Raw genomic sequence first — 27184 nt, forward strand, 5'->3', positions numbered from 1 at the left:
CAGGCTCCATCTGTTTCGAATTCCTGGATCCGCAACTGAATATAATTAATCGAACGATTTATTGATTGCATTATTTTTGTTACTTGATTTACAATTATTAGATATGGATTTTGGCATTAGATATTTCGGAGGATAATCTACGGAAATCTGATTACTCTCCAGTGAATGAACCTTTCCGAAGTGTCAATCAAACTTGACAACTGACCAATCGTTTTGTGGGACCTTAGCAACAATCTCCAAGGGATTATTCTTCACATGGAACCATTATTCGTATTACTCCTAATCTTAACAGTTGAGGACCCTGGTATTCAACCCCCATCCCGCATGCAATTCCGGCCCGCCAAAAATATTGATCCGGCCCGCGAAACATTGCTAAAAAATAAATAATTTTTCCTGCAGATTTTCAGTACTTACAGAAAAAGTTTTTCTGTTAATAGAAACACGATCACCTACTCTGGCATTGTTAACGAGAGTCTGCTTTTTCTGAGTGTAGCTCACTGTAGTGCATGGAGTAGTCCTATTGACGTGGGAAGGGAGACTGGTAATGGGGGATGAAGGATTAAGGGGAGCGCTGATATTATGATGTCTAACCATTGGCGGCGCCAGCGGTGGATCCGGGGAGGAGGCTCGGGGCATGTCATTCTGTTGAAAACACTGCTTTGAAAACGTATATATATAAAAAAAACAAAAAACAAAAAAAAAAAACCAAACAAACAAACAAAAAAACTGACATTAATAATATTCATTAGTAACACTTCAAAGATTTACATATATCAAAACTATTAATATATATAGGCCTATAAAACAGCAAGACACGCACAGAAGCTGGTTTCCTACTAAATCAATAATGGGCTAATTGTGATACAATTTCCGGGAAGTTCACCTTTCCAGCAGAATATAAAGCAGTGTAACGCGCATGTTTTGGCTGCATTCAATTGGTGGATGGGTGAATACCACACGATGACTGAACACCTCGCCACCGGCCAAGATCACTTCGGGAACCTCTCTTTCGGGAATGCTTTTCATACATTTGAAAATTCACCTTGGACACAAGTCTCAAATCTAACACCGACTATTGAGTGGGATATGATGGCACAGGCAATGGTACAAAATGATGAGGAGGATGACGATGTCATTGTGCTAGGTGAAACCAGCGAGCGAGAATCTACGTTATGGCCAACTGTACGAGAAGGTAAAAAAACAAAATTATCTTTGTTCTAGAAGTACGGTTTTTTTCCACTTTGCTGCAAAAACCAATAGGCTTAAGTGGAATTATCGGCATGAAAATATATACAGTATATGAAAAGATCTATTACCACATCTTAACACACACATAAAAAAATGTGATTTAAAATAATATCGAAAGGTCCACTGATTAATCTCAGTTGTAAGTATTGAAATACACGCCATCCTGTTCATTGTCATGAATGTTGACATAATTAATGTCTATTTAATCTCAACAAGATGGCGTGTATTTCAATACTTGTAGTATGTATTATACTTTCTTAGAATAATATGTTACTGTAATAAGGTAGGCCAATAGGCCCTACATCTATACCATAATTGTTATAGGATAAGTTTACTTTAAAGAAAAGAAGGTACGGTACTGTATTGGCCAAACACAAAAGGTATAAAAAATGGCGTTCATAAAAACAATGTAGGCCTTAGGCAAAATAAACTTATTAAAGTCCTCTCCATCATTTTGTCGGGCAGCCGCCTTCTTTTTTTTTCTTCGTTTACAAGCCACAATTCCAAGTATCCTGCAGAAAATGGATATTTCAACTGAGAAGTCCGAGTGGTGAGTTTGCCCATTCCCATAACACGGGATGGGAGGGTTGGTTTCTATGATCGACTGATCCCCATTTTGAACAAACCCTTCTGATATACTACCAGTACCACTTCACTTTTGCGCCCCCACCCATCAGCACCCCCACTTCAAGACTCTTAGATACGCCACTATATACCACACCTAGGCCAATATTTTTGTTTAAAAAAAAAAAAAAAAAAAAAAAAACTATCAACATGATAATAAAATTTACCAATTAGGCCTACATGCTTTAATGCTTCAGCTTCAGCGGCCTTCACCCCGATCCCAACATAGCCCTTGCCTAATGCTCTGTCTGATTTTCCCATATATGAAAATGATGACGTCATCCCACCCATATAAATTAACAAATCACAGATATCTTTACTTAAACCATGTGTGAACATAACTTATTACGATTAGGCTAAGTATTCGCCTATAGGTCTGAATACTTCGCCAAGATTGGATACCAACAAGCTCTAAATCTCCGATAATCAACCCCCGGCCGATTTAGAAAAAGTTTTTCTGTTTAGAGTAAACACTACATAGGCACCCCTACTCTGGCAATGTTTACAAGAGTGTAGCTCAATGTATCTAGTGGCGTAGGGTACTGGCATGGGGAGGGGTAGACTAATAGGGACAATAGATTAAGTGGGACACTGATATGATGCGATGTCTAACCATTTGCGGCACCAGTAGGCTCGAGGCATGTTATTCTGTTGAAAACACTGCTTTGAAAACTTATTTTTGAGTCTGAAAGTGCAATTTCCGGAAATGTAGACGTATCTATGTTTAAAATGTGCTCACCTCAAACGCAACCACTGGTGAATGGATATTTTTGTGGTAGGAAAATTCCTAGTGGCATGGTAGGAGAACCTGGAGTGCAGTTTTTTTTTTTCCAAATTTCAAAAAGAAAGAAAAGAGACGAAAATTAAATTCAAATTAAATATGAGAGTGCCGACTATCTAGAGGTGCCAAAATCATACATTTTAATAATATTAATAATTCTGGATTTATATAGTGCCTCACGTTGACACAATTATTACCCCCGGATCACTGGATCAAGCACATATGGAACACACACTCATCAGCACCAACCAGGGTGGGGCTGAGGTGGTAATTTCCCTATCTGTGACAGTTGTTCCCCGGCCTATTCTATAGCAGTGAATTCTATTTCGAATTCACTGCTATGAAAGAAAATGGAAGTACACAATTTATGTCGGCCCGCTGGTCTCACCGAATCGGAACTGGCCCCCAGCTTAAAAAGGTTGAATACCAGGGCTCTAAATTAATGTAATTAATTAATAACATTTCATATTTAGTTTCAGATGCAGAATTGAAGTTAACTTTGAAATACCGATCGAATGTGGTGAAATGTGTCAATGTGAACATTAGAAACGGGTTTCGCGTTTGTTACAACCCCGGCCTTAGCTCAGATCTCAATGAAGGCCAACTGACTTTCCCCGAGAAAGACGAAAGCTTTTTTGGAGATTCTGAGTCTAAAACGAGAAGTAAACTTTACAAGCTGACCAGTGATATACTAGCAAAGCTTCAAGATGGGTACGTTCATATCAAATTTATTTTATTTATCTCTATTTATTTAGGTGCACACACACACATGCATACCGATAACGACTGTACAGCGCTGTCCTAAATTCCTTTCACAAGACAAACATACACACACAATGCTGTCACAAAACTGAATTTCAATGAGAGGCTTAGCCTATTATTCGGAGTGGAGTTTTTGGTAGTGAGAAAAATCCTTCAACACTCACAGGAATTAAATCCAGGACCCGGGGATTGGAACGCAAGAATCTCAACCACAAAGACTCTGTTCATTGTCAATACTTTTTATTATCAGTAGGTACTGCTATAAGGAAATAATTGCTGAATTAATAATCTTCCCCACAAATATTGTATCATTTCCGCAATCTGCATTTTTAAGTGCCGTATGTTTTAAGTCGTCTGCCAAGTTACATTTCCTTCCTGAAAAGATAATTTGAATTGCTCATTACATAAGCACATAATACAGTAAATTTATGACTAACCTTATCTACAAATTTACCAAAAGAAATTTTCTTTTCTCTTTATATACTAGTATTGAATTCAGCATATCTGGTGGAGTTATCTTTGCCACTCGTCGCTGCCTCGCAAAATTGTATTGTTACAGTTCTCAGATGCACCATGGTCAGGATCCGGTTAAGTTGGAACGAAATGCACCAGTCCCAATATACGACTACAATCGTTTCGAAGACTCACTCAAAGAATTTTTGATAAATCAATTCGATCCCGAAGGAATACGCACGACGTTTCCAAAACCTAAGATATTTGTAAGCTGTGCGCAAGCGTGGAAGCCCATGCACGATCTTGACCACATCCTGAACGAGATGGGTGCCTCAATACAACCTACCCCGCTCAACGACTGTCTTGTCACCATGGAGATTGTGCCCTTAAAGGCAATAGACTTTATCATGTCAGTATCAGATAGTCGTGAAAACACAGAGTCAGTAACAATGAGCTTAAATTCAGATCATCTTCAAATATCCAATTGAATGAAAATTCACGGGGATTCAAAGATTTAATTTAGCAATCTAGTACCCAACAGTCCGGTAGATTCCGATCTGTGCAAAAAAAATCTTACGATTGGAGGATATTAAACCATAATGACAATCTATAGAGACAAACGTAATTAATATAGCAAAATTTAAAAGAAAGTAGGTGTAGATATCGGGGGATATCTACATCATACATTTTATGTATTTGATTAATTAATTGAAAATGTTAATTGAATTGAATTGAATATTTACACTGTAAAGTTTTGAACCCAGTTATCTGTCTTTACGTACGTATTGGCCTCGTCTGCTTCGAAGTGTGCATGTTCAATCAGACGTGTAACCAGTCTTTTTTTTAAAGGTCCATGGGCGCTGGGAGCCCTTGGGTCCAGGCCGCATCAACAAGTCCCTCTGGAGCTAAAGCATTCTTGCATGAAATGTTGATGGTTTTGATACAAGGGAAGGTTATGGTTTGGTTTATCAGAAGGTGTTTGGGCCAAAACGTTGTAAATTGTGGTGTTTATATTTTTTTTATACCGTAGTATGATGATGATGGTGATGATACTATTATTAATATTATTAATTATTATTATTATTATTATTATTATTATTATTAATATTATTACGCTTTTGGCCTACTGTACATATTATGTGAAGACAACAAAAGCTTGGTTTAAATAAAATCCCTACACGCGTGTCGAATCGGGGAGCCTTTTCGATTGCTACGCTGAAAATAACTGTATTAACGATAGTGTAGCGATTTTAAGGAAGCCAGGATTATACAAACCCAAAGCTCGGGAAACATTGCAGGGATGGCACCAGCTTTCCCATAACCCTCATTATGATTAATTTTCCCCGACAGACCGTGACTCCCCGCGGACGGGGCCTTGCCTCCCCTGACAGAGCTGGGCCCTGGTTTAGCCGGCCCACCCGCTGGTGGCACCCCCAGCCTTGGCCACATAACACTACTGATGTTGTTATCAATTGGGGGAAGCCTGGCGGATAGAAATTCATCGCGGGGGCATTAGTCTAAGGCTGCAATACACTACTATAGCATTCATTTAAAAAAATAAATTATTTAGTCGTTCATTGTATCTAAACAGCGAATAGAATTAGATTAGGCCTGCTAGCCACAAGGTTGTGTATTTCTATGAAACAACATATGTTTAGGGCCATTATGATTCTATTTGCTTTATGTATTATAATAGAAAGCCTTCTTTTAACATTTTGTTTATGATACAAAATATCACACAGTTCGGCCTCTAATTCGAAGAAAACTCTAATTTCCAAAACCCTAATTAGAAACCACTTTTTTGAAGTACCAACTAACGATCTTCAATATTTAAAAGCCAGGCTCCGGAGGGAAAAAATGTGTTGATATGTTCATAGAGAAAATTTTCTATTTTCTTTATGATATGTTGTAGAACCGAATGTTTTCCGTTGAGCCTGACTTTAACACAAACATAATACTCTAATAATTGGATACTGAACCCTAAGACCACCCTCATGTTTCGGGTCCCAGCGGTGGTCTCGAAGAGGTGAACTGTATGATATAGGCATAGAAATAATGTAGGCCTAGGTCTACATGTAAATAGAAGCGTCATTCAGGTTGTAGATTTATTGTGTTTTATGGCGTTTCGAGTATGTAAAAATAAATTCACGATGAAAATGATGTTTATGTTACTGTACATTATTTATTAACCTGTTATGCAAGTTTTCTGGAAATGGCGCGTTTACTTGTTCATCACCACGACCTGCAAAATAATCATGTCGAATTGTAGGGTTGTGATAGTCGTCAAAAGTTGTCTAGCAGGCACGGAGCAGCTGTGCAGGAGGAGGTTCCATAATTTAATGTCTCTTTATCCTGTCTTTTGCTACTTTTTTCTGGTTTTCTGTTCAATTTTTTCTTTTTTTTGGGGGGGGGGTTTCATTCTTTCTTTTGTTATTTTTTTCTTTTTTTTTCTTTTTTGTACTTCGGATTTTTCTCCTTCTGTTCATTTGAGGGCGTAGACCCGTGGCGTAGTAGGGTTTAAGAGGTGGTGCCTCCTAGCTCCACAATGAGAATAATAAGCCACTAGACGCTCATACATAGCATCTTGACCTAAGGATGATGCTTTTTGTATCTCAACTTAAAGCCATTAAATGTATGTAGGCCTATACACACATAATAGGCCTATTTACTGTAATAAGAATGAGAAAGTGTATCTGACCGTTTTCAAGAGGGGGAAAACCTTGTAGTTTGAACAACTTAAAAGTCACCTCAGAAGTCGGGAAAGATCATTTCCCGCCATCTAGGAATACAAATTTTCCCCCTTTTCTCTTTTTTTTTTTTTTTTTTTTGGAAAACATTTTTATCTCCCCCCCCCCCCACCCACTAGTACCCCTTACTGAAAAATTCACAGCAAGGCGAGAACGTATTACTATATGTTCTGCGCACGCTATCTTTTCTATGAGAATACCTGCAATTGCCAATACATGGACATGATGTGTCATTAACATCCATTCCATACTTTGGGCTTATTCGACTAGTTAATTTCGTTGACTACGATTTTTTGTTGAGTATTATTTTCATTCGACTGGTTAGTAAAATTGACTTCGTTGACAACGAAAATTAACGTAAACAAAGGTTTACGTGACCAAAGCAAACATGACCGATTGGTCAGTTCAGAAACACTGACATTTCCGTTAATAGATTAGATTTCAGAGAATAAACATTGTAAATGATCTACCCACATGAATTTAAAAAATTATTTTAGGTTAACAGTATTCAAAAACACTTTTTTTTTTTTTTTTTTACGAAGAACCTTTACTGACACAAGCTGTTCAGCAATCTTGATCGCAGCGTGTATCGCGGTAACTATGCAGTCATTTTGTTTTGTCCGAGTATTTGCAAGTTTTCTATTCGACTGGTCGTCTTCGTAGGATTATTAAGTAGGATTTTACCACTGCGCAGTTTAACGGAAAACGACCAGTCCAATACGGCCATTGACAAAGTCTATGTATTTAATATTACATAAAACTTGATAATGTAGAGAGGGCATGCATGTTGAACAATTCATACGTTTTTAGAGGAAGAAAAGCCTGAAATGTTTCTGAGCAAAAAAATACACTAAATTATCACATTCGATTAGGCCATATTCCCAGCTATCTATAGCGTCCTTCATAATTAATCCTCACTCCATCTCCCATAACCCTCGCTACTCCCCATCTCTACCAAATGTCAATACCCATACAGTGCTGTTGAACACAACTGATTCATGATTGCAAAATAACAGTAGTTTTAAAATTATGGTTTCACAACGTAGTGCTTTGCTAACAATAGATCGATACTGATTTGTGATTCATCGGCGATGGGAATTCCCATATATCTATTTTTAGAAATGCTTTCGTTTCCATTTGGCTGTCGTTATTCAATTCACTCTATTAACAACACGTTGTGAACATTGCCTGCACAGAATTTTTGTATAATAATATGAAATCATGGGCCGTTTGCCCAGTCAGGCAGAATACCTCATCAGGTAAACACCTCCTGAAACGTAGTTAAGTTCGTCAGTTTCAGATTTTTGCCAGAAGCCTGAGCTCAGTGTTTTAGCCAACAAACAAAAACAGCCAAGGTAAAAATTGCTTGCTCTTATTTTGTTGAATAAGCCTAGTATATTACAAATTATGCGGACCTTTTTGGACTCGGATAGTATGGGCGTATTATAATAGCTGTAGTAACAATTGTAGTATTGTGTCCATAACGGCTGGTTACATCATGGTTACACAGGGGTTTGTAAGAAACTTAAGAGGGTGTAAAATTTTAGGTAGTAGCCATGCGACGTGCGAAGCCTAGAGGGGGGAGTCGGTGGTGTTAGAATCGTTTGACCATAGATAGACGTACGCTGGTACATGGAAAATTAGCTTGTTTTGGAGTACTGTGCTCCATACTTTCTCCATTCTCCACGCCCCCCCCCCCCCCCCCACCCCTGAATCCCCCCCCCCACCACCCCTGAATCCTCCACTGATGTAAGCGTATATTTATCATCAGGGTCAGACTAAAAACATTTGAAGATGAAGACTAAAAACTCCACAATAGATATATACATCTAATACTACTAGCATACTTGAAAGCAGGCCTGTGTTTTGGTTATAAGCATAGGTTTGTTTTTTTTTCCCGCTGACGCGGGAAAAAATGAGGATGAGTTTACAGGTCTTGTTGGACCTCTGGGTTTGTAACCTTACGCTAGTGTTCTAGGTGGGGACAAGGAGTAAAGCAAAGTTTACAATGAAGAGATGCGGGTGGTAGGGGTGCTAAAATCAGGCCAAGGAGGTAGGCCTTTGCTCCTCGAATATGACTTCGGTAACACTACATTATCGAACTAAATCAGCCAATCACAATCTCCGCAAAATCTAAATTGGTTAGAATCGGTTTGCTTATAATCACAGACGTCAGGAAGATGGCTTCGCAAGCAGATTCATCCGACACTGTTGTAGCCCCTGCTAGAAATGGCACAATTGATGTGAACACCGGAAGAAGCCCGGAAGGTATGTTTAAGAAATAAATTTATTATAGAAAATGGACGAAAGCGGCAGCTTCATTAGTCCCTGTTGAAGTTTATCGGAACCCATTATAGGCATTATAATTATCAGCATGTTTATTCAGGATATTTACCGTATTCAATGAAAGCAAAATATACAACAGCTTAAAAATTTACAAAACATTACTAACATTGATCTACCATACGGTCCTGATTGAAAAACAATTGTAAGATCAATAAAATATTAAAAATTGTAAAATGTACACATTTTAAAATGACGTGGATTGTGTTTAATGATTACTAGGTAGGAAACTTAAAAACTTAGTTCCTAAAGTTACACACATAAAAATGCTTTAAAACAGCATTAAACAGGGTAAAAATCAACAATGAATTTTAAACAATCTAAAACAAGTAGGCCTACTATTTTTACTTTTTTAAATGTTTTTATTGATAAATTTATTTTACAAAAATGCCTATAAGAAGGAATCAACATCGCAAAAGAGGAAACTTCTGAATTATTTTAAAAGTTAAATACCTTTAGTGAAATAAAATTAACCCAGCTACATACTTACGTTAAAATAACTGTTTTTATGTATTGCATTACTGATTAATTCACCACAATAACCAATAGAAATTATTCAAAACCAACCACAGATTGATCTTCAATCAATCAATCAATCAATTAATCAATCAATCAATAATAAGTTATAATAAATATGTAACATAGAGCGCAATATAGTGGGGTTTTTATCAAACAACCAATAACAATCAAAAAATCGACATACAAATCAATAAATCGATCATGTCTGCATTTGCTTTCTTCCATTATGTTAATAATACACAGTTAAATTATGTCAACATACAAAGATATTGTAAATGCTCGAATAAGCGCCACACCAAACCCGATTTTTTTTAGCTAAGGGCCACTCTCGAATAAGCGGCGCGGCACTTAATCGAGAGTAGGCCTAGGCCTATATAGTATCCTGGGTGTAATGAAACACTTTGAGAAACAGGGTTTTAAATACAATGTATACAGTGTTAAAATGAATAAATATTACAATGAAGACACAAGCAATTCTTTATAAACGTTTATTAACGATGACGTAGGACTTATTATAAGCCCCGCCCCTTTGATATTGTTGCCAAGACTTAGCGTGAAACGTACGTAGATAGATGTGTTTGTGGGACATGCGCGTATTCCTGGCTCTTTTTCTGATTGTTGAGTTTTTAACTTTGACTGACACCCCAGGAAGGTCCATTAAAGTGGCTCATAGTCAAATCATAGTAAAAATTCAAATCGTAGTAAAACAGAGTTGTTACTCATTTTGGCCTTTTTAATGAAAAATTCATTATTTTTACTGAATATTGCACCACAGCTGGTATTTTTAAAAAGAAAAATGATTTTATTTATGAAAGTGTTGCACAGTAAGTTATAACTATAAGAGAGCACAGTATACCGTGTCACTTCGTCACTATCAAATACAACTTTAATTGTATTATCAGTGTCTAGTTCAAGTTAATTCAAATTAATATTGTAACTACGGTTAAAAAGTTATGCAAACACATTGCAGTGTGTTTTTTCCACTCCTGTGTCTCTGTTTGCTTTAGAACCCGAAATGAACATTACAGTACGTTATCGGTCCGATGTTGCCTTGAAGAGACGGATTAACATCGAAAACGGTTGCTGTATATATTACGGAGAACATAACTGTCAAGGCACACAGAGGCTACTTCTAGAACTCCCCAGGGAAGAGGAGATCGAAAGAACCGAAACAAATGAGGACATTAAGAAACTCACGTGTGATGCTTTACGGATCATGAAGGACGGGTAAGTACTCAGCAGTCAACTTCCATGTGGAACAGGAGCACAACAGCTTTTCAAATGCTCCAGAGTTTTAAAATTGAGGTTTGGTGTAAGCGGGTGTGTTAAGCCGGGCACTCACGGCGTAGCGGACCGTCGTACGACCGAAGCACGGCGAATCAAACTTCGTTTCCTACTGTGAGCGCTAGACGACGCGGCACCGTCTGCTGATTGTCGGTGTGGCAATCTGAACGGATCGTCTGCAAGTGCGTCGTGGCGTTACGTTTTCCATAGAATCGCGTCGGCCGGGTGCATGCAGTGAGCGCCCGGCTTTAGACATTGTTTGGGTGCAAGAGTTTTGGCAATGCTATTAGGAAAAGGTAGTTTGTGAAGGGCGGGGAAGAGGTTGTTCGAAAAGTGTGGGCAAAGATTTTCGGTAGAATACGGTAGAGCAGAATTTTTTCAGGAGCAATGGTTGTTGGGATGCAAGGGAGTGGGACAGAAGTTTTTGGAGCACAAGAGGATGGACTGATGAGTAATAATGGTAGGACCAGAGGTGTTGGGGGAAGATTTTTGGTGCTAGAGAGTCAGGACAGTGGTTGTTGAGAACAATTTTGTTGGAATCAGAAAGATGGGTCAGCGATTGGCGAAAAAGTTGTTCAGGCAAGATTGTTGGAAACAAGAGTACGGGGATGTGAGCAGAGATTGTTGGAGGACTCAAGAGCGTTGGGTAGAGGTTGCTGGGGCACAAGTGTGGTGAGGGTTTTAGAGCGCAAGAGGGTGGCGAAGAAGTTGTTGATGTAAAAAAGGTTGAAGCAAAGGTTGTTGTGGTGTATCTAAGATAAATTGAATAAATTAAACTAATTGATCCAAAATGTAAACCATTTATTGATCCAAGTGTTATTATCATTTTTATCGACGCACAATGCAATTTTTTAAAATTAAATACGTTTGTTCTTTGGTAATGCGTTGAGATAATTTAATTTACAAACCACCCCTTTCTAACAATCATTTACACTAACAAAATTCTTAATAATGAGATGGCATATTTTTTTTTAGATTATGTTATACTGTACATATTTAAAGATGTTTACTTCTTTTAGTTTTCTATTAGAGTACAAAGACCGTTGTATATACGCAAGACGTCGATGTCGATCTAGAATATACTATTACAGTTCACAACTGACTTCAGGGAAAGACCCTATCAAACTCAAGATTGATGAAACTACAAAAATATTCGACTACGATTTGTTTTACAAAGAGTTTAGTAACTGGTATCGTGAATATATTAATGGAATAGAGACACCACTGATTCGTCCTAAAATCTGTTTTTCATTTGGCCAATCATGGCAGCCATTTCATAAAAATCAACCAAGAAACCAAGACCGGCCCCAGCCTACTGCTATAGACACATGTATCATGTCCATGTACGCCGTTCCGCTTCAGGCACGCGACGCGATTATTTCTACCGAGGGAGGCCGGAAGATCTCCGAGACACTCTCATGGGGCCTGAATAGTGGCCACTTGTTTTTATCGAATGAAGAAAAAAAGCAAGTTTGCACATTGTTGGAAGCATGTAGGGAAGAAAGACTCAGTGCACGTCAACAGATGCTAGCACAACAAGACCACCAACAACAACAACAACAACTGCATGAGCAACAACAGCAGCAACAATTGCAGCTTCAACTACTACAGCAGCAGCAGCTGCTGCAACAACAGCAACAACTACAGCAGCAGCAGCAACATCAACAGCAACAACCGCAGCACGATCTGCAATACCAACAAGACCAATATTACCTCCCCCAACATTCAGGTAATAACATATTTCAATTCGAATGCAATGACGACTACATCATGGATGATGTAATGATGCCAGATGAATTTTGCGAACTACCAGACGATATAAGTGAAATGATGTCAGAATATACAGAGCCAGTTGTTACGGAAAAATATTTACAAGACCTGCTTGCGTCATTGGAAAGACAGTGATTATAGTGTTTATGACATATTATATACATAATAACATATTATATTATATACATAATGTATATAAACAAATTGATAACAGTGCTCGAAAATGAACATCCCCATACTTCGGTTTGGGTGCTGGCATGGTATTCAAATTTCACTTCCTTTTATTTTGTGGTTTTGGTTTCCGTTCCATCTTTACACTTGCCTGATAGCGCTTAGAGACTTTTTGTATTTTGCGCTCTATAAATTAATAACCATTAACCATTAACATAAGGCATATGGTATATTAGTCGTATCATCAATCATAGCTCTTCAACAAAACCCCCAGACTATGTCAAACTCCCCCCTAAATTTTCCCAAATTATATATAAAAAAAAGAAAAATTATAATCAAATTTAGGTCTGAATGTGAGGCCATTTCCGGCCATCTAGTGCGCCATAATAATAAACTTTCTTACCTTGCTCCTCCCCAACCATGGTAGGGCTGAAGTGGTCAAGACTCCGGGTCCCCTCTATTTCGAATTCCTGGATCAGTCACTGTTAATAGTAGTATTTATATGACTTGTTGTGTTGTCCTGTATGCAGCTTGTCCAATGGCTTTTCATGTGAGGTTATTGGGGTTACAAGAGAATTTAAATGAAATGTAAAAATATAAATAATATGCAATCTAAAATAAATGTGCATTGAAATACCAATCTTAGGTCAATGGTGTGTTTTGTTATTAGATTAATTCATGATATATTTTGTATTTACTTGATTTTGGTCATTTCTCGTCTTATTTGTGTGCCACTTAATAGAAACAATGAAATACTAATAATTATAATAAATTTACATTGCTGCGGCGTATGACGCCCGAGATTGTTTAATAATATAATTACATACGTATATTATTATGTATTATAATTTTTCTTTAACTTGCATATTAATGTCGTAAATTATGCTATGGCGTATGACGCCTATGATTCTTTAATAATACAATTACCTAATATATTATGTATATACAGTAGGTTTTTCTTCAATTTGCATATTAATTACAATATAATAACTATAGTAATAAAGTACAATGCTGCTGCGTATGACGCCCATGATTGTTTAAAAATAAAATCACCTAAATATATTATTATGTATATATATTTTTTCTTCAATTTGCATATTAATTACATTAAAAATTGATATGGCGTAAGACGCCCTAATATTTACTTAATGTAAGGTAAGCATAATAAATGAATAAATAAATAAATTGCGTTTCTATGGCATATGACACCAATGATTGTTTATATTAATTAAATAACAATTAAACATGATGCTCTTTCTATCGAAGTACCTGTATAATCTTCATTTTGCTGCTACACCTCGAAGAGGCTGATGACTGAAATCGTTGTGCGTCAATAAATTCACAGCAATTGTGTACTTAGTACGCTTCTGAATTTTCTGTTAGTTTGAAAAATTGATTCACAACCCACAGCGTAATAATGCTGAATTGTGCACGAGTCTGGTGGTAGTGGTCAGTATACAGGGAAAGATTTAGCGGGGGGATGCCCCCGGACCACCATAGGGTAATGTTGTCTCTCGATCGTCCCGACCCCCCCTTTCGCCACCTCTGGATCCGCCCCTCATGGTGGTGGTACTAGTAGTAGTATTAGTAGTAATTAGTGTAGTAGTAGTAGTCGCATCTTTCTGCAAAGGTGTGGGTGAAGGGCTGTAATGAAAAGTGAACTAACACTTCCGTGTATGCCCTACATTGGGCATCTGGTTTTGAGTCCTCATCAAAGAAGTCTTGATTCTACCAGTAGGCCTACCAATTTTTAAGGTCATATCGCGGTACTACTCGATTCCGACCGAAATTTCATACAGTAGTTCCTTGGTTTTATGACGCCTATTCTCGGAATCGGATTTTAGTTCCTCTATTTATGTTATTCTTCGAATTTATCGATTCCCCGGAATTCTGAGAACTCATGAACCCGGCTTAGTATTGTATTATTCCAGTAGACTTACTATGTTAAATCCAACATACTTAACTGTCGCTCAAAATATGAATTGTTATCGAAACGGTTGACTGACTGCGAATTTATAATATTCATTGACAAAATGAATTACTACGAGCCGAACAGGCCTACGGTTGAATGAAATCTGTATAAAAGGGAACCTTTATGAATGTTGATGTTATTTGACTGCATTGACGCATTGCTGATGAGACCGACCGGCCAGTATGTAGAGTCATCTCAGAACGATATTTAATTACAGTAACACTTACAATACGGTAGGTCATTGTTAACAATTACTGTAGGATTGTATGAATGGTAGACCTAGTACTGTAGTCTATCTATTTGGCTAGCCCTATGACATCAGCACGAAGCCTCGCAACAAGGATGTTTATCGACCAACTAGGCCTACTTGCACTGTTGTTATCATATAATTGCTAACCCAACTGATAGTTATTATCTACTCAGCCGGTGTTGGAGGATGAGCGTACAGTGGTCTACAAATACTTCTGCAATATCAAACCGTTAAATATCTACCCGGTTATACTATAGGCCTACCAAAGAATACATGGCGCTGAGTGTCAGTTAGTATGCTCCGCTTTCCTCTCTCATCAGGAAATCATTGACCTCTCTCTCATCAGATACCACGTGAGTTCGTCGGCATAAAAATACTGAAACCATGATTAAAATCTCTCCCTTTCACTCCTGATTCTGGCAGAAGCTCGATTAAATAAACCTTTGAAACCCCTAGATTGATGTCCCATGGACCCCTTTTGAAACATTTTCAGCGACGTCGATCACGCCCACTTTGCTCTCATCGGGGACATCTCTGGTCGGGGACCTCCTCCCCCACGAGCAAATCCTGGCGCTACTTGAGTGGCCTCACGTTCGGACCCTGCTGGAGTTGTTGGATCCTTTGTCGACAAAATTTTGAAGCCACCACTCACAAACTCCTAAATGTAAAATTCTGTTATTCATAATTTCCTCTTCCTGAAAAGAAGAATGGCCGTGAACTTGACAAAAGTTGTCTTGTCCAACCATAATTTATATTTTAGATGATTATACCGAGTAATGACGAAATACATATCATAAATAGATCGGCCATTAACTTCCCATATATGTATTTTATTAATTTTAACCATTCTGCTAACAGAATATCTGTGGTCATAGACGTAAATTAATTACGTTGACACTTTAGCAAGCAAGACAGTAGAATCTATTGTTAATAGTAATATTTAGGATATTAGTGTAGAGAAATAAGTAATAATAAAAAATTATAAAAAAAACCTTACTTATTTAATAAGGATTTTACGGTATATGAACTGTTTATTATTTTTTAATTGCAGTATCGCAATTCATCAGTTTTTATTTAGACTTGATATATTTATTTATTTATTTATTTTTATTTTGCATATGAGGTATGGCGATATGAAAGATCCTCCTTTCTTTACCTTTTTCCTCTTGTCTTATCTTTCTGTTCATTTCCTTTCCTTTCTCATATTCCTTATCCTTCTTTTCTATCTTTTCATTTCCTTTCTTATATTTCCTTCTCTTTCCTTTCCTTTTCTTATCTTTTCTTTCCTATCCTCTTTCTTTCTTTTTTTTCTGTACCTTTTCCTCTCTTGTTTTTCCTTATTTTTCTTTTCCTTTCTTATTTCTTATCTTTTCTTTCCTTTTCCTTTCTTGAAATTCCTTGTTTCTTCTTTTCTTTTTCGTTCTATGTTAGTAAACATAAAAATCACAGACACGTCATGGTTCATGAATCTAGGTTTTATGTAATTGGTAAAAAAGTGAGCTGCTGTATCCCTCCCTTGGGATGACAATTTGGTCTCCCACCAGATCCGGCAGCCAGGGCCACCAAGAGGGGAAAATGTAACAGGGGCAGGGGTTGATGTGGGCTCCCAGTTACGAGCGCGAAGGGCGCAAACAATATTTTTGGGGGGAGGGGGTTTGCCTGTCAATCTGGAAGGGCCCAGTATTAGGGGATTCATGCCATTATTGGGGCCCATGATGTAATGATAGTAGTGATAGTGATATATTGTATTACAATTTTTTAATTTGTAAAAAAAATATTTTATGGGCCTTACCCATTATTTATTTAAAAAAAAAAATATTGGAAAAAATGCTACTTTCAATTTCTGTGGGCCCCTAGTAAGCTGGGGCCCCATGGATCTTTCCCCCTGTCCCTCTCGGTGGCACTGACGGCAGCTGCGCAACCCCCAGGCCCAGAGTAACTCTGTTGGTTCCTGGTACTGGGGTTGGGATGCATATATTTCGTAGTAAGAATTTCAGGTTCGAAATGTCCGCGACAGAGTGTTGTTACAAAAATCAGTGGTTAGTAGGGAGGAAATGTGTTACGGAAACCTGACACCCGACTGTGGTTAACCATTAAGTGGGTGCTCTTCTAGTAGACGGTCTATTGGTGACGTTAGAATGATCTAGATGAAACACCTGATTAGATGTTTGTTTAGAAAGCAGTAGGTAAACGATCTGTTCTACAAATGAATATGGTGTGTTTTATGTTGTAATGTGGTATTCCATGGTTACAGTCTCTGAAGTTGCTTTGCAATAGTACCGTATCTATATTCGTGTGCTAGTCTAAATCACTTCCTTGGATTTGCTGAGCTACTATATTCTGAAATCTGTGCGTTGTTCATGTATTAATTTGTAATGTTCTATATCAGACTTTCAGATTGAACACTGAAAGCTGAGGCGGGACGCCTGTCATATTCTCGTCTGACGCGTTAAAAAACAATACCGTCAAACCTTAAATGAAGCTTCTTTCGAGATAGTACTTACATTTTTCAAATGAGCTTGTCTTCCATGATCACGATAGTGTGTCAGTATCAATATTATATTATTTTATTTTACAGCATGATTAAAATTTTAAAAATATTTTTTAATTTGCAAAAGTAATCTCGAAAAGAGGACCATCTCGAAAAGGTCATCCGATGGTCCGAGAAAAGAAGACGGGGCTTCTATTCCAGGTTTTACGGTATTGCGTCATTTGCTTCCGCTCAGACCAACGCGCTTTTGGGTCTGAGTATTGATGGCAAGTCGATACATTGTAGCATTGAAATAATTCATAAACACATAGGTTTAAGTGGTCTAATTTTATGCCTTAATCTAGAAGGAACACCTCGATTGCAGACGGCCTACAGTGATGATTTGAGGCTTATAGTGGTCTATTGTAGAAACGGTTGTTGCAACAAGTTACAAATAAGAAGAAAAAAAAACAAAACAAGCAGGTTAGAAACGTACCTGTCCGATAAGATGGCAGCATCCAACACAGAGTTGTTTACAGAAGGTGAGAATAATGGACCTTTCCGGGGTGACTTTTGTCTCTATATATTTATCATATGATTTTATTATTATATTTCTTGTGAAATCCGTATTAATAAAGGGCGTGTTATCAGTGATCTCAGTTGTACCATTGTGCTTTATGCTTACGCCCTCAATAGTCCATATCCCACAGTCAAGACAGAATCTAGTGTATTACAGTACTGAAAGTCTATAGGATTGAAGTGACAATAAATATATAAACTATAAGGGCCTACAAACACTTTTCAGTACGCTTCTTGTAATTTTGTGAAGCCTGGAGTATCATATTAATAAATAGGTCTACCACCATCACCCATGCCAAAATAATCATATATTAGTGATACTGCAGAGTAAGTTTAATTTAACAAGTATATTTTCGGAGAACCCATCTTTTGGCTATTTCATCTGCGGTATACCAGCGGCCCTTGTCACCTAAAGAGTCATGAGCGCAAGAATGGTATATTGTATAAGAGACAGCACTTCCGTGTATGCCCTACATTGGGCATCTGGTTTTGAGTCCTCATCAAAGAAGTCTTGATTCTACCAGTAGGCCTACCAATTTTATATATATTAGGCCTATATAGGCCTACATATATAATTTATATATAGATAGATAGATATGAATCACTCGGAGGTATTTATTGACATTGGAAATCAACTTTTTAATTTTGTCAGCGCAAGTGCAGATAACAGTCAGATACCAGTCAACCGAAATCTTCAACAAGAACGAAGACTGCTCAGATGGATGCTGTGTCTTCTATAAGAACCATACATGTAAAGATGCGAAACTGGTTCGCTTAGACCTACCTTATGCTGGAGATAATGACGACGACAAAAGGAGGAAAGAAATAGAGTGCACGAATAGATTGCTTAAAGGGATGGAGAATGGGTGAGTGACTGACCAATGCTTAGGCCTGGTTTTTCATTTCGAGAAATTATTGCCAAGACGCAAACCGGCACAGAGTGCGTAAACTGACGAAATCTATCGCCTCTTTAAGCCTATTTTCCACTAAATTTATTCGCAAGAATCGAAGGTATCGGTTCGGTTCCTGAGCTCTGGTTGGTTGTGCATTTCTTTCGCTTCGCAAAAAGTAGAAACAGTTCAAACTACCGATTTCGCTGAAGCGAAAAACTCTGATAGAAATGTGAATACGCATGCGCATAAACCGACGCTTTTGGCTCGGGCGAATAAATTCGCAAGTGAAAACAGACTTTAGCGCTTGACGAAACGACGCCAGAATCATCGTTAAAAACATTCCGTCGCGTGCCGTCAATGTTTGCCAGGCTTTAGGCTTACTATGTACATTCCTGAGTTTTATGCTATACAACTATTTAATAATAATAATAATAACAATAATAATAATGTCATTTTGTTAGGCGCACGTATCCATCCCTAGTAGGTTGCTCGCGGCACAATAATTCTTATGCATATTATACAAATATTTACCGAGATGAACTGGAAGCTGTATATGTCCCTCTACTTCGTCTCGGGACATAGTACATAGTATGACCCGATTAAAACCCAAATATTTGTTTTATATACCGTACCACTATATAGATTGTAGGCATTAGAAAGCATGGCTGGAACTATTGCACGGTTTTTAACCAATAAAAAGCCTGGAATCTATGTAGTACATATATAATATGATATAGGCTTAAGTATATAAATATAGGCCTATATATAATCTGTCTCTTATACACATCTAGATGTGTATAAGAGACAGCTTCAGGTAACTGTGGATCAGAGATATGGCGATATGAAAGATCATCTTTTCTTTACCTTTTTCTTCTTGTCTTATCTTTCTGTTCATTTCCTTTCCTTTCTCATATTCCTTATCCTTCTTTTCTATCTTTTATTTTCCATTCATATATTTCCTTCTCTTTCCTCCGCTGTAGGGAGGATATTTATTTAAAAGAATGTCGTAAAACAATACAACTCTGTATTTTTTAAATAGTTCAACTGCAGCGCCAAATTTCTCTATGCCTAACTAGTAAGGCTATAGCTTTAGCTACTAGGCCTAGGCCTTAGGGAGGGCCTATGTCTGCATTGATTTAGAATGCAATAAGCAGCTTTTTGAATAATAATAATAATAATAGTAATAATAATAATAATAATAATAGGCCAAGTACTACTACTACTACTACTACTACTACTACTACTACTAATAATAATAATAATAATAAACAAGCTTTTATAAAGCGTTGTACAATAACATCTCAGAGCGCTAGCTAACTGTGCATAGCTCAATTCTGTGTTGTTTTTATAGGTTTATCCATATATATTTTTTATAATATACTTTTTAATTTGAGTATCAATGAAAGAAGCCTACCATATAATTTTGTATTTAATATATACGTCTACCCAATGATTTAAATTTATATTTATAGATTTGTATCACATTAAACACATAATTTTACATTGTATTATTTTCTTCGTGAATATTTTCTTGCAGCCTTCTTTTAGAATACGACATCAAAGATCATTGCATCTATGCGAAGCGACAATGCCGCACTGTCGTGTATTACCACAGCTCCCAATATCACGCCAATAATAATCCTGTTAAAATTGAAACCGAACAGAGAGTTAAAATCTTCGACTACTCAGCATTCCGACAGCAATTTGTGTCCTGGTTGTCCCGAAGTTATGGCAGGTATAAGGGTAACAGAGAGTCATTCAAACGACACAAAATTTTCTTCAGCTTCGGGCAGAAGTGGCAGCCGTATCTGGAAGGACACAAAGAGTTAGGTGAAAACAGACCTCAACCTACTGCACTGGACACCCGTTTGATCTCAATGATTGTCGTTCCATTGAACGCCAAAGAAATGGTGATGGCAACTGAAGAAGGTCGTGACCGCTCTGAGACGATTTCGATGGGATTGAACCAGAACTTCTTTTTTATTTCTCTCGAAGGATCATCCCAGATTTGTAAATCTCTCAAAAAGATGACACATAGAATTCGAAAACTTGATGAACAAGGTAAAGAAAGATTACAGGAACCAGAAAACATGAGTATTGATGAGGAAACAACTAGCAGCTTCAGTCAATTACTTGATGATTGTCTCGATCTTCAGGATATGTTGGATAGGCGAAACCACATGTTCCAACAACAGAGTAATCAATGTCATCAATATCAGCAACCGCAACAACAATTGGAGCAGCATCATCTTTCGCCAATGGCGCAGCATCAGCTGAGGGAGCAACAACAACCTATGGAAGAGCAACAGCAGGTAGACAGTCGACAACAGATGGAGCAGCAGTTTGACCTTATACAGCAGCAACAACAGAATTTCCAACATCTCGCCTTTCAACAGCAGCAGCAACAATTCTCACCCAACGTACCAGCGATCGGTCAACAAGAACACGTGTCACAACTATTACAGTTGCAAGACCCAGGTAGCCAATTGCAACAGGATTATACAGAACCTCCACTTTTCCAGTTAAGACCTCAAACTGGCTTACAAGAACCATTTCCTGACCAACAACCAATGTGTCAACAGGCAGACAACGGGATGGTGTACTTTAATTTTGGTAACGGTAAAGAAGGTGAAGTTGGATTTACGCCAGAAGAATGGCTAAAAGTTGTATCTTTGTCTAACAGGTTAATGGAAGCCGAAAATATATTGCTGTACTCCCAATGAGAAACATTTAGAAAAATAATATATTGGTCATGGTATAAGTAATAATTAGGCAGTAGATATTTAGCCGATAGGACGCCTATTAGCTTACACATTTCCGTGAATATTAGCTGGAGGTGGGGGTGGGGGCGCAATCTAAACCTAACATTAAAGATAGGAAAATTCGAGTTGTAGCCGGCAAAGTATCAATAACCCATAAATTAATTAACAACAACGCTTGTACTATGTACGTTTATACAAAATGTAAATAAGGAAATCCATAAGCGAGAGTGATTTTATTCAGATCATCATTATGCAACTTATTCATTGTAACTATTTATAATAATAGTTTGTACTTAGCGGCTATGTTCCTTGAAAGCTGGCCAGGTTTGTTTGTTTTATTGGAACGTTGAATGGCACAGTCCCTGGTCAGTGGTGGCTCCAGAAAGTTGCCAACAAGGGTTTGAACCAAGGGACTGCCTACAGCATCTATTAGGGTCCCGGAATAAAAACTAGTAGGTAGTGGGTTGATTGTGAGAGTTTTTATGGCTTAGTATGGCCCAAAATTGTAATTTTAGACCACGATATATTAGGGATTGGCAATCAACATAACGTAATAATAATATCTCTGGTTGAGGGTATGTCACACACTACAAGTATAGAGGTTATTGGGGTTACAGGCGAATTATTAAAATGTAAATATGTAAAACATATGTAAAAATATATGGATTAAAATACTAATTTTCATGTCGATGATGTATTGTGTTATTAATTCATGATTTTTTATTATTTCACCTCATTCTGGTAATTTTTTGCCGCCTTACTTGTCTATAATCTTGTTGGAATATCGTTGGATATGCTTAGACATGTCCCGAGGAGACCGCGAATGAAAAGAAGGTTGGAAACCACTGCCTTTGATGGCCGGAAATGGTACTCTTAGACTTCATTTTGAATGTATTTTTTTTCTCTATTTTTTGTTATAGTTTTAAAAAAAATTAAGGGCGGCAGGCCTGTTTTCCCCCTGCCAACCCCGTGGAACCCACAATTCGCAGCGTAATTGTGCTGAATTGCGTACGGGCCTGGTGGGTCAGTAAGTGCCAAACTGCCTTAAATGCGCACAGCAGTTAGGCCTACTTTCTACAAAGATGGGAAAGGGTTGAAGTGAACCAACTCTAAGGGTAACCCCCTACAGTGGACCTCCAGTTTTGCGCTCATAAAAGAGACCTAGTTATATCAACAGAACCGTCAGAGCCGATTTTTATGGCCAGGTTGCGGGACCACTTCCTTAATACCCTCTCGACTCAATTGAAATTTCATAGGCCCTACTATTTTAGTTCTTGGTTTTATTAAGTCAGTTCTCGGAATTTAATTTAGTTCCTCTGTAGTAGTAGTAGTAGTGGCAACAGCACTAGCCAGTCTGTCCCCTGACAAAGACAAGGGCGGCACCAACCTCACAAGAAAACACGAACAGGCAGCGAGATGGGTACAACACTTTTCTGAGGTACTTAATCACCCAGAACCAGATGATCCCGCTGACTTTCCACCATCTGAAGATTTCCTCAATATAAACATCATTCCCCCAACTTAAGAAGAAGCCAGATGTGCCATCAAAGTCATGAAGAGTGGGAAAGCTGCAAGTATTGATTCCATCCATACTGAAAACTAACCTTGGTACCTCAACCAAGGTTCCCACAGACCTCTTTAGGGACAGATGGGAGACAGACTCAGCGCCCTGATGATTGGACCAAAGGGCCTCCCAGCTAACAATATTATAAAAACGTTATAAGAACGTTACAGTTTTGTGATAAAGATATACGTACTTATAACCTAATTTCACAACGTCACAATGTTTGAACTACCGTCCTCCCCCCACCCCCCATTTTTTCAAAATAAAAAAAATGGAGAAAAATCAATTTCCGGGCATCTAGATTACCAACGTTATACATTTTACCTGAGAACAAACCATGGTGGGGCTGAGGTGGTCTAGACTCTACATCTGTGAACTGAGTCCCTCCTCTCTATTTCGAATTCCTGGATTTGCCACTATTAATCTATAGTATTTATATGACTCTTTTATAAGACTATTTATAAGACTTAATCACTGTCGAGTGGAGGCCTTTTGATAAAAAAATATCGAAACTTAAATGAATTTTTAAATCAGTTATAAAACGAGCATAATTTAACAGGCATTTCAAATTCAGATGATTCAATTATCTTAAATAAATTCAATGTTAATATTCTAAACAATTTGAAGCGACCAAGTAAAAATGAAACAATTCATCATAAAATTTCATGAAAAATTATAAAAATATAATAATTGATGCCATTGATTGCCAATATTTTAAAAATATGTTTAAATACAATTTTTAAAATAAATGAGATTTAAAATATAAAATGTGAGTTAAGGCCATGTCGCGGTTTCACTGCCTTAATACTGTACCCACTGGTTTTATAAAGCCAATTCTCGGAATTGAATTCCTGTGCAATATAATATTCGAATTCATACATATCCAGCCTTCCCCGAAATTCTGAGAAGTCACGAATTTGGCTCAGTATTGTATTAGGCCTATTTATAATTCAGTAGGTCTATCATGTTAAACCCAACATGAATTATTATATCGACACGGTTGACTGACTGCGAATAATGATGTTCATTAAAAAAACGAATTACCACGAACCGACGCGGTTGAATGAAATCTGTATAAGGGAACCTTTATGAATGTTTAACCGATGTAATTTAATGACTGCACTGACGCAATGCTGATGAGAAGGACAGTAGTTATTAAGTCATCTTACCGATATTTAACTAACACTTAAATCACGGTAGGTCATTGTTAGAAACTACAATAGGATGGTGTAATGGTAGGCATAGGCCTAGTAGTATCTATTTGGCTATATAGGCCTAATGACATCAGCACGAAGCCTCTTGCAACAACTGTGTTTATCGCCAACCTGCTTGCACTGCTTATCGTATAATTGCTAACCCAATAATACTAATAGTTAATATTGTGTACTCAGCCGATGTTGGATGAGCCTACAGTAGGCCTAGGCCTACCGATACTTTTGCAATATATCAAACAGTTAAATATCTATCCGGTTATGTTCAGGCTTACCAAGAATACAAATGGCGCCGAGTACTGTCAGTAGGCCGATCTCTCATCGGATACGACGTGAGGTCGCGGTTTAAAAATACAGTACTGCTGTAGTTTGTCAATCCAAACGAAATTTGTAATTGCAGTTCCTAATACAGGTATTTTGATAAATAAAAGAACAATTTCTGCCATCTTTAAAACCATTATTAAAATCTCTCCCTCCTGGCAAAAGCTATCGATGAAATAAATCTGAAACTCCTAAATTGTCATATTTTCCCCATGTAGGCCTACCACTTTTGAAACATTTTCAGTGACGCCCGACAATGCCCACACTGCTCTCATTGGGGACATTCCCCCTACCCCCCCCCCCACAATCCGGTCGATGATTTCGCTCACCCCTTCCGTCGGGCAAATCCTGGTGCCACCTGAGTGGCTCTACGTTCACCCCTGCCGGAGTTGTTGGACCATCTGTCGACAAAGTTTTGAAGCCATCACCGCATTCACAAACTCCTAAATGTTAAAAGGATCCTGTGATTCGTAATTTCCTCTTCCTGAAAAGAAGAATGACCGTGAACTTGAAATAGGCCTACTAAACAATTCACAACAAAAGTTGTCTTGTCTAACCATAATTTCTATTTTAGATAATACCGGGTAACGACGAAAATCCCAGCTTGCCGAAAGTCAATTAAAAGCAGTGAAACAAAAAGCAGCGTAAAATTCAGGATGGAGCACTCTCTTACTCTTACCGTGACTGCATCTGTACGAAGTGGTGGTGATCGCTGGCGCCAGCGACAAGTCAGGGACCGGCGGCCAGAATTGTGACATTGAGAATTTAGATGCCATGAGAATCCATTCCAAAACGCGATGCTATCACCATCTATCACTATGTATTCGCAAAATACAGTATAGTGGCTTATTGACATACAGTTTTCTTTTTGTAAGAATACGTTTTATAAGAACACTAAGGCTGAAAATAAGAACAAATTGAGGCTGAGGAAAAATATCAAATGAGGTTTATATTTATTTTGTTGAATAGAAAACAGACATGCTTTTTCTGTATCTTATTAGCAGTAGTGTGACCATCTATAACACAGTACAGTAATATACTGCTGTATAGTAATAATTTCTATGTTTGGAAAGTGTGTAAACATAAGACCAAACTAAGAATATTTTGAGCTGAAAATCAGCTCTGAGCCTCAGTGGGCAAAATTGTACATTAATGATTCTTTTCCTGTTTTATTATACAAACTTGACTGACAATTCGGCTATCATCATTGATCTCCAGAAGAAGCCCATCTTGAAAAGAAGCATATGGCTTCTAATCAAGATAATACGGGCTTCTTTCGAGATAGTACGCATTCAAAATGAGGTTATCTTTGATAATTATATAGTGTGTCAGTATCAATAGTATTTTATTGTAGTAGCATGGTTAAAATTAAAAACGTTGTATAGTAGCAATTCCAAAATTTACAACATTCATTTTAAAAAGAAGCCCCTATTTTTAGTTTGCAAAAGTAATCCAGAGAAGAGGGGAGTCTCGAAAAGAAGCCCATCAAATGATTTATAAAAAGAAGACCAGAGCTTATATTCGAGCTTTAACGAGTGCATCAGTTACTCCCGTTCAAACCAACGCGTTTTGTGGTCTGAGTATCGAGGGCAAAGCAAAACATTGGAGCATTGAATTAATTCATAAACACATAGGTTTAAGAGGTCTATAATGTTATGCCTTAATCCAGAATGAAAACCTCAATTGCAGACGGCCTACAGTGATGATTCGAGGCTTTTAGTGGTTTATCGTAGAAATGATTGTTGCAACAAATTACAAAAAAAGATGAAAAAACGACTGGCTAATCGGTTGTAGATGGGGAAATTTCTAAATCGTTATTAATTAGGGCCTATCTAAATAATCGTATTTTCATTTTTTGACAGATTAAAAGCCGGTTAGAAACGTTCCTGTCGGATAGGATGGCAGCATCCAACACAGATTTGTTTACAGAAGGTGAGAATAATGGACCATTCCGGAGTGTCAATCAAACTTATCAACTGACCAATCAGAACAGAGCCAGGAATACTCACGTGCGCTACAAATACACGTGTTGTCCCACAAACGCACGTGCGTGCGTATGCTTTTACACTGTCGTTTGTTGGACCTTAACAACAATATCCAATGGGCGGGCTTAGCGGAAAGGTCCATTGGCAGTGGCGATGCTTTATGTCAAAATTATAATATTGTAAACGTTAAGACGTTTGTCTCTATATAGTTATCATATGATTTTATCAATATATTTCTTGCAAAATCCGTATTAAAAATGCTCAACATAATTGTGTATATCTCTGTTAGACTTAGTGCAGCTATCTAGCGCTGACAAACGCATACAAATAGTGTGAATTAGTTACCTCCAGTCCAATTTCGATTTCTCAACAAAGCCCTAGTGTGGCCCAATAAGTTAATGCATATGCGGCAGGACACTCGTGTTTATCTCAACCCGTACTTCCCACTTCCCATTTGCCTTTCAAACTTATATAT

The 27184-nt window shown here is 37.7% G+C and overlaps 2 protein-coding genes across 5 annotated transcripts in view; both read left to right on the forward strand.

Moving 5' to 3' along the window:
- LOC117113843 overlaps positions 1–5963 on the forward strand; it is an 11077-nt gene extending 5114 nt beyond the window's left edge. Inside the window, exons 3-5 of the mRNA XM_033257299.1 lie at positions 796–1192; positions 3127–3364; positions 3903–5963. Coding sequence (XP_033113190.1) covers positions 943–1192; positions 3127–3364; positions 3903–4356 — 942 coding nt within the window. The 5' untranslated portion in view covers positions 796–942 and the 3' untranslated portion in view covers positions 4357–5963. The remainder of the gene's footprint in view (positions 1–795; positions 1193–3126; positions 3365–3902) is intronic.
- A 770-nt stretch (positions 5964–6733) lies between these two features.
- LOC117113824 (mediator of RNA polymerase II transcription subunit 15-like) overlaps positions 6734–27184 on the forward strand; it is a 25189-nt gene continuing 4738 nt past the window's right edge. Inside the window, exons 1-5 of one of the 4 annotated variants that reach the window (XR_004446262.1) lie at positions 6734–7970; positions 8785–8883; positions 10485–10704; positions 11781–14907; positions 17760–17865. Coding sequence is in view for 3 of the 4 variants with exons in the window: in XM_033257277.1 (XP_033113168.1) it covers positions 17903–17936; positions 18626–18839; positions 20404–21589 (1434 nt within the window). In the remaining variant the exon portion in view is untranslated. Of the gene's footprint in view, positions 7971–8784; positions 8884–10484; positions 10705–11780; positions 14908–17759; positions 17937–18625; positions 18840–20403; positions 22317–27184 lie in introns of those variants that run through there. The other 3 variants (XM_033257277.1, XM_033257269.1, XM_033257284.1) reach the window with 3 other exon arrangements.

This window comes from Anneissia japonica, unplaced genomic scaffold (genome assembly GCF_011630105.1).
Source record: "Anneissia japonica isolate Jap-2015-1 unplaced genomic scaffold, ASM1163010v1 scaffold288221_len503873_cov180, whole genome shotgun sequence".
In the NCBI taxonomy this organism is placed as follows: Eukaryota; Metazoa; Echinodermata; class Crinoidea; order Comatulida; family Comatulidae; genus Anneissia; species Anneissia japonica.